Here is a 13,410-nt window from a genome sequence, read left to right on the forward strand (position 1 = left end):
CGATGCAGGGGACACGGGCTCGTGCCCTGGTCCGGGAGGATCCCACATGCCGTGGAGCGGCTGGGCCCGTGAGCCACGGCCGCTGAGTCTGCGTGTCCGGAGCCTGTGCTCCGCAATGGGAGAGGCCACAACAGTGAGAGGCCCGAGTACCGCAAAAAAAAAAAAAAAAAAAAAAAATCAAGCTACAAATTTGCAACTACAATTTGATTTTGAATATTCCTATGAGAAAAAGCCAAACAGAAATTAGAAAATTGAGAAAGTTAGAAAGTTGACTTATTGTCAGGGAATTATGGATGCTTCTCCATTGTTATTATATATTGGGTAAGTTTTTCAAAATGCATAATATATCCATGCATAAATATACATATACAAAAATTTAATAATAACTATATATATATTATTTAATTTGTTTTTATTTATTTATTTATTTTTGGCTGTGTTGGGTCTTCATTGCTGTGCACAGTCTAGTTGCGGTGGGCGGGGGCTACTCTTCGTTGCGGTGCATGGGCTTCTCATTGCGGTGGCTTCTCTTGTTGTAGAGTGCAGGCTCTAGGTGCGCGGGCTTCAGTAGTTGTGGCACGTGGGCTCAGTAGTTGTGGCTCATGGGCTCTAGAGCGCAGGCTCAGTAGTTGTGGCACACTGGCTTAGTTGCTCCACGGCATGTGGGATCTTCCTGGACCAGGGCTTGAACCCATGTCCCCGGCATTGGCAGGCGGATTCTTAACCACTGTGCCACCCGGGAAGCCCTAGATAACTATATATTTTAAGGAGTTTCCTTCTGTAATTCTGGAGTTTGAGGAATTAGAAGAGTGAGACATTCCTCACAATGGTTAGGGTTACAGGCTTTTGAGTCAGATAGACCTGGATTCAAATTCTGCACCTCTGTTCATTAGCTGCATGACCTTGAGCTTCAGTCTCCTCATCCATGAGAAGGGGATGATACCTGAGCTTTGGTGTGAGGATTATTTAGATCAGAACAACACTACCTTTCTTTCTTTCTTTCTTTTTTTTTTTTTTTTGCGGTACGCGGGCCTCTCACTGTTGTGGTCCCTTCCGTTGCAGAGCACAGACTCCGGATGCGCAGCCTCAGCGGCCATGGCTCACGGGCCCAGCCGCTCTGCGGCATGTGGGACCCTCCCGGACCGGGGCACGAACCCGCATCTCCTGCATCGGCAGGCGGACTCTCAACCACTGCGCCACCAGGGAAGCCCATCACTACCTTTCAATAAATGATGATCATCAAGGAAGAATGACTTCATCCTCAAAAGGACAGTCCACTGAGACCCTTACTTTGAGACAGTGTGACTTCCTTTGACAGAAAGTCAGAATCATTTTAAAGGGAGATGCACAATATTTATTATATTATACATCTTAAAGTTACCCAGTATAGAGAAAGAAAAAAAATTTCTTTTCTTCTACACTTCTGGGTCCTCAGCTTGGGTCTCTGTCAACAAAAAACAGAAAAATGAACAGAAGTTTAATAATATGTATATCTCAAATGCACGGGAGAAACTCAGGGATGAGTAACTCAAAGGGGTGGCTAGAACTTGGGTGTATATAGCATTTTAACAAAGAAAAAATAAATTTGTATAGAAATGACGGGACAAAGGAAAGCGTTTTAAGGCTTCCAAGGGCGGGAAACTGTGGGAATGTAATATATTGGGGGAAACTAACAGTGAGGTTTGTTTGGTGTCATCTCTGGGCTAACAGTCTAGAACCTTCTCCAGCAAAGGCAATTTATATTTTGTCTTTAGGCAGAAAGGAGGAGGGTAGAGAGAGCTTTTCCTGTTTTCGCTGCTCCTAATTGCCTTCGGCTCAAAACAGTATGTCAAAGAGGCATATCTGGGGGTGACATAATATGGTTTCCTTCACCAGTAAGGTTGTTTTTCAGGATTTTTGCATTTCTTACCATATAAACTTTACTGTTCCAAGCAGTGGGTGTCATAAGATCTACAGTATTGGGACTTCCCTGGTGGTTCAGTGGCTAAGGTTCCTGGCTCCCAATAAGCCTGGGCTCAATCCCTGGTCAGGGAACTAGATCCCACGTGCCACAACTAAGAGTTTGCATGCCATCACTAAAGACTAAGACTCGGCGCAGCCAAATAAATATTTAAAAGAAAAAACAAAGGGGCTTCCCTTGTGGCACAGTGGTTAAGAATCCCCCTGCCAATGCAGGGGACACGGGTTCGAGCCCTGGTCCGGGAAGATCCCACATGCCGTGGAGCAACTAAGCCCGTGCACCACAACTACTGAACCTGCTCTCTAGAGCCCACGAGCCATAAGTACTGAGCCCGTGTGCCACAAGTACTGAAGCCCGCGTGCCTAGAGCCTGTGCTCCACAACAAGAGAAGCCACCGCAATGAGAAGCCTGCGCACAGCAATAAAGAGTAGCCCCTGCTGGCCACAACTAGAGAAAAACCTGCCTGCAGCAACAAAGACCCAACGCAGACAAAAATAAAATAAATAAAATAAAGTATCCCTTGCTTAAAAAAAAAAAAAAAAAAGATCTACGGTATCAGAAGCTTTTTGAAAGGAAAGCAGCGCTGTGCTCCTTAGGGCTGCTGGACACCATATGTATGTGTATGCAGTTAGTTACACTTATATACCTATATTAAATATATATATACACGTATCCATACTTATTTTATTCTTTCTGTCTTTATAGTCAGACAACTCCTGTATGTGTTAAAAGTGATTAGCCAGTTGGATTAAGGGACTTACATAAGCAACAGAAAGATAAAATGATCAGGTGAATTCCATTTGATGTCATAATTCCTCTGCCTCAGGGAGGGTTTTTAAAATCAGATCAGTTGTAGAGTAGGAAAGGGGAAGCAGGAGGGGACAGGGAAAAGCAAGCAAGACCAGGGAAGTTGGTGGGTTTTCAGAATGCAGAAACCTAAGTAGAGACCTACAGTGGATAACTAAGGATGGCAACTTTTGTGATTTTTTTTTAAAAGCTTAATTAAAAGCTTCTGCGTTATTGGATATGGTGGTCACTTCCCCACAGGCTCAGTGATTTCCTGAAATACAAGTCTGTCCATGTTCCTGTTTCCTCACTACCAAAACCAAAACCAAACAAATAAGGTTCTTTTTTTTTGTACATTTTTAGTCTTTTTAAAAAATTTTTATTTTATTTATCTTTTTATACAGCAGGTTCTTATTAGTTATCCATTTTATACATATTAGTGTACATATGTTAATCCCAGTCTCCCAGTTCATCCCACCACCACCACCACACACCCGCCACTTTCCCCCCTTGGTGTCCATACGTTCAAACAAATAAGATTCTTAGCAGGGCTCAGGTGATGTGGCCTCTTTGCCCACCTCTCCATTCCCTGCCTTACACTAGCGTGTTTTTTTTTTTTTTTTTAATGGTTTATTTATTCGGTTCGGCCACCGGCCATGTGGGATCCTCCCGGGCCAGGGATGAAACCCATGCCCCGTGCAGTGGAAGCCTGGAGTCCTAACCACTGGACTGCCATGGAAGTCCCCTAGGGTACTTCTCTAGGTCCAGAAAAACAGGCAATTCACTGTCTGTGCGTTTTCTCCTGCTGTTTCCTTGGACTGGAATGGTAGTCTCACCTTTCTTTGCCTGAAGAGCAATGATTTACTTTAAAAACCTCTACTATCTGTCAGGAACACGTACCTGGCTCTTCATGCGAGCACTGGCCCCAGCCTCTCAGCTCTATTTTTTTTTAACCTATTTATTTAATATTCCATACAATGTATTTTATTTTGACATGTCAGTCTCCTAGACCCCATGTAACTATTTAATCTTTGTGTCCTGTCCTCCAGCAGGAGGACGGGACACTCAAGAAATGTTAAGGTGGCTAAAACAAACCCACGTTTGGTTACCAATGACCAGTGACCTCACATACCTTGGGCTCAGAATCCCTAAACTGTATCTCAAAATCACTGTGCCGGCCAGCGCCTTCAGAACACGAATCCCTTTCACAGGGTTTGAAATGTATCAAGTCCCCATTACTCACCTTAGGTCATGGCTCCAAGCCTGGGCTAACCCTGATCCGTGAGAGAAACAGAAACCTAACTTCTAGGAAAGAAGAGTCCGCTGTGCGGGGTGGAGGGGGGATTGGGGCGGGGCAGGGGGGAAGCAGCACTGTGGGCAGCACCGGGGCCGTCCAGGCTCGGCCAGAGGTCACACCCGCCTATACACTCCCTCGGTTTTCAGGTGGACACCATCCACGTGGGTGCCGCATCCGTGCCCCGTGTCCTGGCGAACGTCACCGAACACTTCTGCCGGGACCCCGGCAGCCGGGGCAGCAGCAGCCGTCGCAGTGCGGCGGGATGGGGTGGATGTCACCACGCGCGGGCGGCGGGACCACGGAGAGGAAGCCGTCGGGGTTCGAGGCCCGGCACCCCGGAAACCCCGAGGGAAAGAGGGGCCGGGAGGCGTTGATCCGTTTCCCCGGAGTTGCGCAAGGGCAAGGGCGGCGTGGCGGGCTGGGACCGTCTGGGCGGGCATTCCCGCCGCTGCCCCCGCCCGGAGGCCGAACCAAAAGCGAAAGGAGCCGGTCCCCCGCCTCCGGCCCCCGCCCCGCTGTCCCGCAGCCCCGGCGTCGCGTTCGCGGGGAGGTCGCCGCGCGCCTGCAAGTCGGCGGGGCCGCCGCTTTGTGACTTCACTCGTTTCGCAACAAGCCCGGGCCGCCCGCGCCCCACCCACCCCCGCGCCGCCGCCTCGCAGCCCGCCGCCTCTCTCCGCGCTTCCCCTACCTCCGGGGCCGGGCCTGCCCAGCCGTCGCGGAGCCTCCCGCCCGGCCGCCCGTGGCTGTTCGCGCCGTGGCCGCCGCGCCGCGGGTCGGCACGTGCGCGGCCCCAGCCTCCCAGCAGCGCAGAGCAGCCCCCCGTTCCGGGCCCGCAGAGCGCAGCGCCCTCCTGGTGGCGGCGCGATGCTGTGCTTCCTGAGGGGAATGGCCCTCATCCCCTTCCTCCTGGTGACCTGGTCGTCCGCCGCCTTCATCATCTCCTACGTGGTCGCCGTGCTCTCCGGGCACGTCAACCCCTTCCTCCCCTACATCAGGTGAGGAGCCGGGTGGGAGGCAGGACGCGGGACGGGGCAGAGGCACCGCGGGGGAGCATTGCTGATGCGGAGGGAAGGGGTCCAGACCCAGCTGGGGCGTCTTGCAGAAAGATGGAGCACTGACGACCAGGAGGGGGCGCTCCTGGGAGGTACAGGGAGGCAGAGGGTAGGAGCCGAGCAGTTCTTATTTTACCCCGAACACTGAGCCGAGTGGCGTCAGGAGCCATCGAGGATGCACAGGAGAACTTTGAGACTGGGTATGGGACAGAATCTCTGAAAGACGCTTTGGCGTTATTGAAACAAGGATGGATCCTGTTGGATGCCACTCATTGAATGTGTAAGAGGCAGATCCAGGTGTACGCTAGAACAGCTCACGTATTTCACTCCTGCTTCCCAACGTCCTCGTGAAGTGGCTGTCTGGCTCATTTTTCTTGCAAGGAAACTAAGTTTAACCTATGTTGAAATTCATCAGTGTGACACTGATGTCACAGCTAAGAAATGGTGGAAGCAGAACTCACACCCAGATTCATTCCCATGCTAGAAGGAACACCATGCTACCTTTGGTAGTGGTGTTTGGAAGATGCTTTAAGCTCTCTTGGATGGAGCTGCCCAAGATCCCTCTGGGTACTGGGCCTTCAAATTGTCAACAGTTGGTGACATCTCTTGTGTTGTCATTATACCATTTCGTCTTTCATGAGTTTTGGCCTCTACCTTTCTTTAATTTTTTTAAAATAAATTTATTTATTTATGGCTGCATTGGGTCTTCGTGGCTGCGCATGGGCTTTCTCTAGTCGTGGCGAGTGGAGGCTCTTCTTTGTTGTGGTGTGCGGGCTCAGTAGTTGTGGCTCGCAAGATCTAGAGCGCAGTCTCGGTAGTTGTGGCGCACAGGCTTAGTTGCTCTATGGCATGTGGGATCTTCCCGAACCAGGGCTCGAACCCGTGTCTCCTGAATTGGCAGGGGGATTCTTAACCACTGCGCCACCAGGGACGTCTGGCCTCTACCCCTTCTTGAGAGTCACTTTATCAGTGCCCAGGACATGCTTCTGGATCCTCTTCGTGTGGCTCCCAGCTCTGCGCCTTGACTGTGGTAATGGCGTTCCTTAAACATTTGAAGAATCCATCTTTATCCAAGTGGTGTGACCGCTCTGGGTCTGTATTGATTGGTGAGGGCATTATAAAGTTGGTGACACCCAAGGTTACTGCTTAATTATTGTAGGGATTGTAGAGATTATAGAGGTTGTAGGGCCTCTTCTTTTTGCAGCCATTCTGCCTGGTGAGCAATGCTCTATAATCTTTTCTGTAGGCGAGAAAGGGGAAACGAAGTGAAGCGAGAGGGGACTACAGTTTAAAGATGCAAGGAAGCAAGCGATATGCAGAATAGTGCACAGAACCAAATCTGTAGTAATGGCGGTGGTTTTGCCCACGCAAGATGAGGCGTCCCATGCATCGAGGAAACTTTCCCATCAGGCGTGGTGCCCCTGCAGAAACCTCGGCTTGGTTTCTCATGGCTCGTCTCTGTCCCAAGTGCCATTGTCTTGCTCCTCTTGTATCTGAAGTGGGATAGATCCTCTTAGACTGATGTTAAAAGCAAGAGTTCACTCCCGGTAATGCTTTTTATTGAGTAAATAGCAGCTGTGTTTGTTGCCAGTTTGAAGGTCAGGGGCAGGTAGTATTTGGTACACATTGGCTAGGCGATCAGAGGCAGGGTTTGAGTCTTTGTAGAGGTGTCTGATGTAGTTGTGATTAATACCACCTCCAGGTGAGCTACTAGACATTCAGAAATGGGGAAATGAGCTGACAGGACCAACTACTTGTAAGATGCTCAAATCACAGACATTCCAAGGAAGAGGTTTTTAAATTAGCAAGGAAAGGAAACTTTCAGGAAAAAGTGGAATAACAGGAGAAAAAGGCACGAGATTGTTCCCTTGCTGCCGGGAGCCTTCAGCCTACAAACACATGATTGCTTGCCTAAGTGTGCCTGGGGCCTTTAGGTTGTCTGCTCTGTCTGCCTACATGGGTGGCTGGAGCACTGGATTGCCTCTGCCGCCTCCTAGAAAACTAAGTCATTGAGGCCAGGGCAAGGGCAAGATTAGAAGGGAAAGTTTCTGGACGTGATGGGATTAACTCCAGATTTATCCATTTGGCCCAGACCATACTTCTCTAACTCATCTGTGCTCTGATGCCTCCTCTTCTTCCTTACCCGCCCCCCCCCCACCCCCCGCCAACTTCCCTCCAGACTCCTTGGCCTCCTTCCTGGGTCTTGAGCATGTCAGGCACACCTCTTCCTCCTGGCCTCTGCACTGGCTATTACTCTGCCAGAATGTTCTTCCTTACCTCCTTCTTTGTTCAATTATCTCTGTGAGGCCTGCTCTGATGGCCCTATTTAACACTGCACCCTGACACCCCCATCCAGTCTTGTTCTCCATAGCACCTATTACCTTCTGACAAACTGTATGATTTACTTATTTAGTACGCTGATCATCTGTCCTCCTTTGCTGGAATGTAACATCCACGAAGGCTCTCGATATTTGTTGAATTAATATGTCTTGGGTGCTCAACTGTGAGTATTGTTATTCTTCCCTCCAGGGCAGGGCAGAGCCCTTTAGGGAAGGCTCAGTAAAGTCACTGGTGGTTGGTCAGTGATCTGGACATATTTAGGGTGAGCACCCTTTAACGCGAAGGCATTGTTCAGCCAATCTGATGTTCTGATGTTTTTTAACAACGCTGAACACTTTAAGTAAGAGCCATTGCATTTTACAATTTTGTTTATTTATTTATCTTCCAGTTTTATTGAGCTATAATTGACATACAGCACTGTATACGTTAAAGGTGTACAGCATCACGAATTGACTTACACACGTCATGAAATGATCATCACTATAAGTTTAGTGACTACCCATCATCTCATATAGATACAAAATAAATGTAGGGCTTCCCTGGCGGCGCAGTGGTTGAGGGTCCGCCTGCCGATGCAGGGGACATGGGTTCGTGCCCCGGTCCGGGAAGATCCCACATGCCGCGGAGCGGCTGGGCCTGTGAGCCATGGCCGCTGAGCCTGCGCGTCCGGAGCCTGTGCTCCGCAACGGGAGAGGCCACAACAGCGAGAGGCCCGCGTACAGCAAAAAAAAATAATAATAATAAAATAAAATAACTAAATAAATGCAAAAGAACCTATTTTTTCCTTGTGATGAGAACTCTTAAGAATCACTGTCTTAACATACGGCAGTGTCCATTATGTTACTCGTGTTGTACGTGACATCCCTAGCACTTCCTTGTCTTGCAGCTGGAAGTTGGTACCTTTTGGATACCTTCATGTAACGTCCCCTCTCCCCACCCCCACCTCTGGTAACCACAAATCTGATCTTTTTCTGTTTGTTCTGGAAGTATAATTGACCTACAACACTTTGTTAGTTCCTGGTATACAACATAGTGATTCGGTATCTTTGTACACTAAAAAATGATCACCACTAGCCTTTGCATTTTAAATAAGATCCAGAACTGTGGAAGAACCCCTTTGCAGTAGGACAATCAAATTCAGCTTTCTTATCAGATATTTTCTGATAACATTGTTATTCCTCAGTATTTTGGACAAGTGGGCCTATAGCTCTTAGACACATGAAAATATGCTCAATCTCATGAATGGAATAAAAATTCAAATTAAAACTCACTTTTGGGAATTCCCTGGTGGTCCAGTGGTTAGGACTCCAGGCGCTCACTGCCGAGGGCCTGGGTTCGATCCCTGGTTGGGGAACCAAAATCCCATAAGCTGCGCAGCCCGGCTGAAAACAAAACAAAACAAAACAAAAAACCTCACTTTTCATCTACTGGATTGGCAGAAACCCAAATGTTTGATAGCACATTCTATTGGTGAGACTTTGGGGCAACAGGCTCCCGTACACTGCTGGTGGGAATGTAAAGTGATTCAATCTCTATGGAGGGACTTGGGCATTATTTATCAAAATGACACAAATACAATATCTAAAGTATATTCATAGCACGGCTTTTAATAACAAAAGGTTGGAAACAATACAAATGTCCATCAGTAGAGGACTGGCTTAATAAATGATTTACCCAAGAATATCTCAAATGAAAGCTCTTTTTACATAGAATACTCTCTTTAGAATTTCATTACATTGTTACATGGAAAAAAGCAAGATGCAAACAAAATATACTACCATTGGGGAGGGGAATAATGTGTATCTGTATTTGCTTGCATGAAGAAACTAATAAAAATGGTTTATCTGTGTATGATGGAGGGAGGTGGCCATGGTCAGCAAGACCCTAGCTGATGGAAAAAAAGGGTGGAAATAAGACTTCTCCTGCCACACTTTAAAAAAATTAATCTTTTAATTTTAAGATAATTATAGATTTACATGCAGTTATAAAAAAATAATACAGAAAGATCCCATGTATTTTTTTACCTAGTTTCTCCCAAAGGTAACATCTTTAAACTTGGCATTAACTTTTTATATGAATTTATTTTTTAGGCAAATGGATGTTTCCTATCAGAAAATTAAATTAGAAGCATGGGGATTCAAACAGCCACCAAATTTAGCAAGTTGGAATAACATAGTGTGATGTTTCTGTATTATGAAACCATTAATACAAGGATGTGAAAACCAAGGACAAATAAAAATCAACCTCAAAGCATTAGTTTAGATTTTTACAGGGCCACGCTCATATTCTTTTTTTTTTTTTTTTTTTAGTTATTTATTTTTGGCTGCATTGGGTCTTCGTTGCTGTGCACAGGCTTTCTCTAGTTGTGGCGAGCAGAGACTACTCTTTGTTGCGGTGTGCAGGCTTCTCATTGCAGTGGCTTCTCTTGTTGTGGAGCATGGGCTCTAGGCGTGTGGGCTTCAGTAGTTGCAGCATGTGGACTCAGTAGTTGTGGCTTGTGGGCTCTAGAGCACAGGCTCAGTAGTTGTGGCTTGCATGCTCTAGAGCACAGGCTCAGCAGTTGTGGCCCACGGGCTTAGTTGTTCCGCTGCATGTGGGATCTTCCCAGACCAGGGCTCGAACCTGTGTCCCCTGCATTGGCAGGCAGATTCTTAACCACTGCGCCACCAGGGAAGCCCTCTATCCACTTTAAAGACACCAAAACTGGAAATGAGATGATACAGAGTAGATGTGGTTTTTATGCCAGGAGGACATACGGTGGACTCGTACTTATGTAACAGCCTTGGCCCACATCAACACGTAGGCAAATGAATGTTTGTACATTTGTAGTGTGTACATATCCATATAATTTTTTTATTATTTTTTTTTAGTTGAAGTGTAGTTGATTTACAATGTTGTGTGAAAGTGATTCAGTTATACATACGCCTATATCTCTATTTTTCAGATTCTTTTCCATTATTATTATAAGATATTAAATATAGTTCCTTGTGCTATACAGTAGGTCCTTGTTATTTATCTATTTTATATATATTAGTGTGTATCTGTTCATCCCAAACTCCTAATTTATCCCTTGCCCCCCAAATCCATATAATTTTTGATGGCTTCCTGCTTAAACCAACTCTTTTGATTACTAACTACACTGAATTTCAGGCAGGGGTGACTTTTGCTTCCCTGTTCAGCTGCAACAATGGGATTCAGGATAATAAATAATAGGATAATGAGGTCTCTGGGTACAGAGTCACATATTCTCACATGATGTTAATGACATTTCAGTCTTTATAGTGCAGTGATTATTACCTCACAGTATCTAAGCCACAGTATCATAAGATGAAAAGGCAGGCATGCCATTTAAAACTTTGAGCTAGAAAAGTGTCATCCTTGAAATGATAATTTATAGCGTAGAAAGGATAATTTACAGCTTAATATTTTTATCAAAAAACATTGCCCAAATTAGTTAATTCTATGAAAAACACAGTAAGAACATTGAAGATCCTAAACTTTTGCAGCTTGTAGTATTGTTTGGCTTCTGAGTCAACTGTAAATATATATAAGTTCTCCTCCATTTAAAGTTTTCATTGTCATTTAATTACATAAAATACTTATTTTTCTCACTGACTTAAACTTGTGAATGTTTTTCTTCTGCTAGTCCTACTTTTTAAAAGGCAGTAGAGTATCGCTCAGAAGTCTTGATGACGATTTTTAAACCTAAGTGCTCAATTTCAACTTAAAAAAGAGTGGTCCACTGAACAGTCCTCTTTCCCTGACAGTAATTGCATTTCAGTCCATCAAGAACATGCATTGTAGAGTCATAGCATGCCAAGGACAACTTACTAAGGTAATGGCTGCAGGAGGGATCACTGGTGTGAACCCGCTTGTAAGATAAACAGTTCTGTAAACTCACATGGAAATGATATTTTATCATAAAAGGAAAGAATATAGCACAGCAGAGGACAGTTCTGAACTGTGTCCATTGAAATTAGACAGCTCTAGATACATGGCTTGGCTTCCCCATTTACTATCTCTGTGACCTTGGGCAATTCTAAGACTCAGTTTCTTCATCTTTAAGATGATGATAAGTACTTTCCTTATAATATTCTGAAGACCAAATAAGATGAAGGCAAGTGTAAGTGCTGAGGAAATGTTTTTTTTCCTTTTGTAATATTAGCAGCTATAGTCCAAGCAAGGATTATTTTTTTTAGAGACTCCCCTCAGAAAAAATTTCAGAATCTGACCGCTTATGCCTCCCTCTTCATTACCATTCTGGTCCAAGCCACTGTCCTCTCTTGATAAACTACTGAAATCACTTCCTAAGTCTCCCTGGTCCATGCCTGCCCATCCATAGTCTTTTTGCAACATCCTTTAAAAACGTCAATCAACTTCATATCACTTCTCTGCTCTCAGCCCTCAGCGTCTTCCCATCATGTTTAGAGTAACATTCAGAGTCCTTACCATGACCCACGGGGCTCTCCATGACCCCCTCGCCCATGTGCACACAGGTCCTTGCTTACTCCCCTCCAGCCACGCCTCCTTCCTTGCAGTTGCTCTAATATATTGCCACCTTCTGGCCTCTGACTTGGCTCTTCCCTCTGCTTGTAATTTTCCTGCCCAAATATTCATTCAGATCTCTGTTCAAGGACCCTCCCCAGATTACCCTGTCTCGAGTGGGTGGCTCATCTGTCTCTCTCTATCCTCTTATCCAGCTTGCCTCTTCCTCACAGCATTCATCACTCTTAGACGATTAAAAAAATTTTTTTTTAAATTTATTTGTTTTTGACTGCATTGGGTCTTTGTTGCTGTACGAGGGCTTCTCATTGTGGTGGCTTCTCTTGTTGCAGAGCACCGGCTGTAGGCGTGCGGACTTCAGTAGTTGTGGCACACGGGCTTAGTTACTCCGCGGCAGGTGGGATCTTCCTAGACCAGGGTTCAGAACCCGTGTCCCCTGCACTGGCAGGCGGATTCTTAACCACTGTGCCACCAGGGAAGTCCCACTCCTAGACGATTTTTATTGCCCCCCACAGAATGTAATTCCACAAAGAAGGGGCTTTTTCTGTTTTACTTACCACTGCATTCACCCTGCTACAAAACTGCCTGTTACATAGAAGGCAATCAGTAACTAAACGTTGAATCAATGAATCTTTGAATTTTTTTATTAGATACTAAGGTTCTCGAAGGTAGTGAATTACCTTTTCATCTTTGTATCCTCATCACCCGACACAGTTCCCAACACATAGGAGATGCTTAACAGTATTTAAAAAAAATTTTTTTACACTGAATTTAAAATTTAGTGTAAACGAACATTGAATACGAACATTGAAACTTTTTTTCACAAGTCTTTAAGGACAACTTAATCTTGTTATTCTATTCATGAAACTAATAGCTGTTTCAAGATAACAATAATTTGATTTTCTGATTAATAAATTAATATAGGTACTTAAGAAATTAATTTCCTCTAAACAATCAAATTTGATTACAAAAATCTTTAGTTAAATTTTCTTAAAATGTTAAAACTACATGGAAGTAGTTTGACCTAGCGATGGCACACCAGCTTGTTTCTCACTAAACTTCCTTTTTTAAATTTTTTAAATTAATTTTTATTGGAGTATAGCTGTTTTACAATGTTGTTTAACAGTATTTTAAAAATGTTGTATGAGTGAACAAAGAGGGAACTTGGGTTGATAGAGGGCAATTGCATGTGAATAGAGTGAGAAAAGAGCAAGTTGTTTGCATTTATGATTAGGATATTCTTTTTAAATTTAAAACTAGTTGAATATAATATTGTAGATCAACCACACCTCAAAAAAAAAATAGTTGATATAGCTATAGGGTACCTCCCACTCTAGAATAATCACTGAGTGAAGCTGCCAAAAAGTTAGCCCTAATAATTTAAAGTAATAAAATGGAATGACTTTTTTTTTTTTTTTTTGGCCATGTGGCTTGTGGGATCTTAGTTCCCCAGCCAGGAATTGAACCCTGGC

At 44.9% G+C, this 13,410-nt stretch overlaps 1 protein-coding gene across 2 annotated transcripts in view; it reads left to right on the forward strand.

The window, feature by feature from the left end:
- Positions 1 to 4,377: 4,377 nt before the first annotated feature.
- The window catches only part of DRAM1 (DNA damage regulated autophagy modulator 1), an 88,536-nt gene continuing 79,503 nt past the window's right edge, over positions 4,378 to 13,410 (forward strand). Inside the window, exon 1 of one of the 2 annotated variants that reach the window (XM_030763478.2) lies at positions 4,378 to 5,038. In XM_030763478.2, coding sequence (XP_030619338.1) covers positions 4,908 to 5,038 — 131 coding nt within the window. In that variant the 5' untranslated portion in view covers positions 4,378 to 4,907. The remainder of the gene's footprint in view (positions 5,039 to 13,410) is intronic. The other variant, XM_022599991.3, reaches the window with a different exon arrangement.

Source organism: Delphinapterus leucas, chromosome 11 (genome assembly GCF_059928025.1).
Source record: "Delphinapterus leucas isolate spDelLeu-1000000601 "Yukka" chromosome 11, BTC_Dleu_Yukka2, whole genome shotgun sequence".
Lineage (NCBI taxonomy): Eukaryota > Metazoa > Chordata > Mammalia > Artiodactyla > Monodontidae > Delphinapterus > Delphinapterus leucas.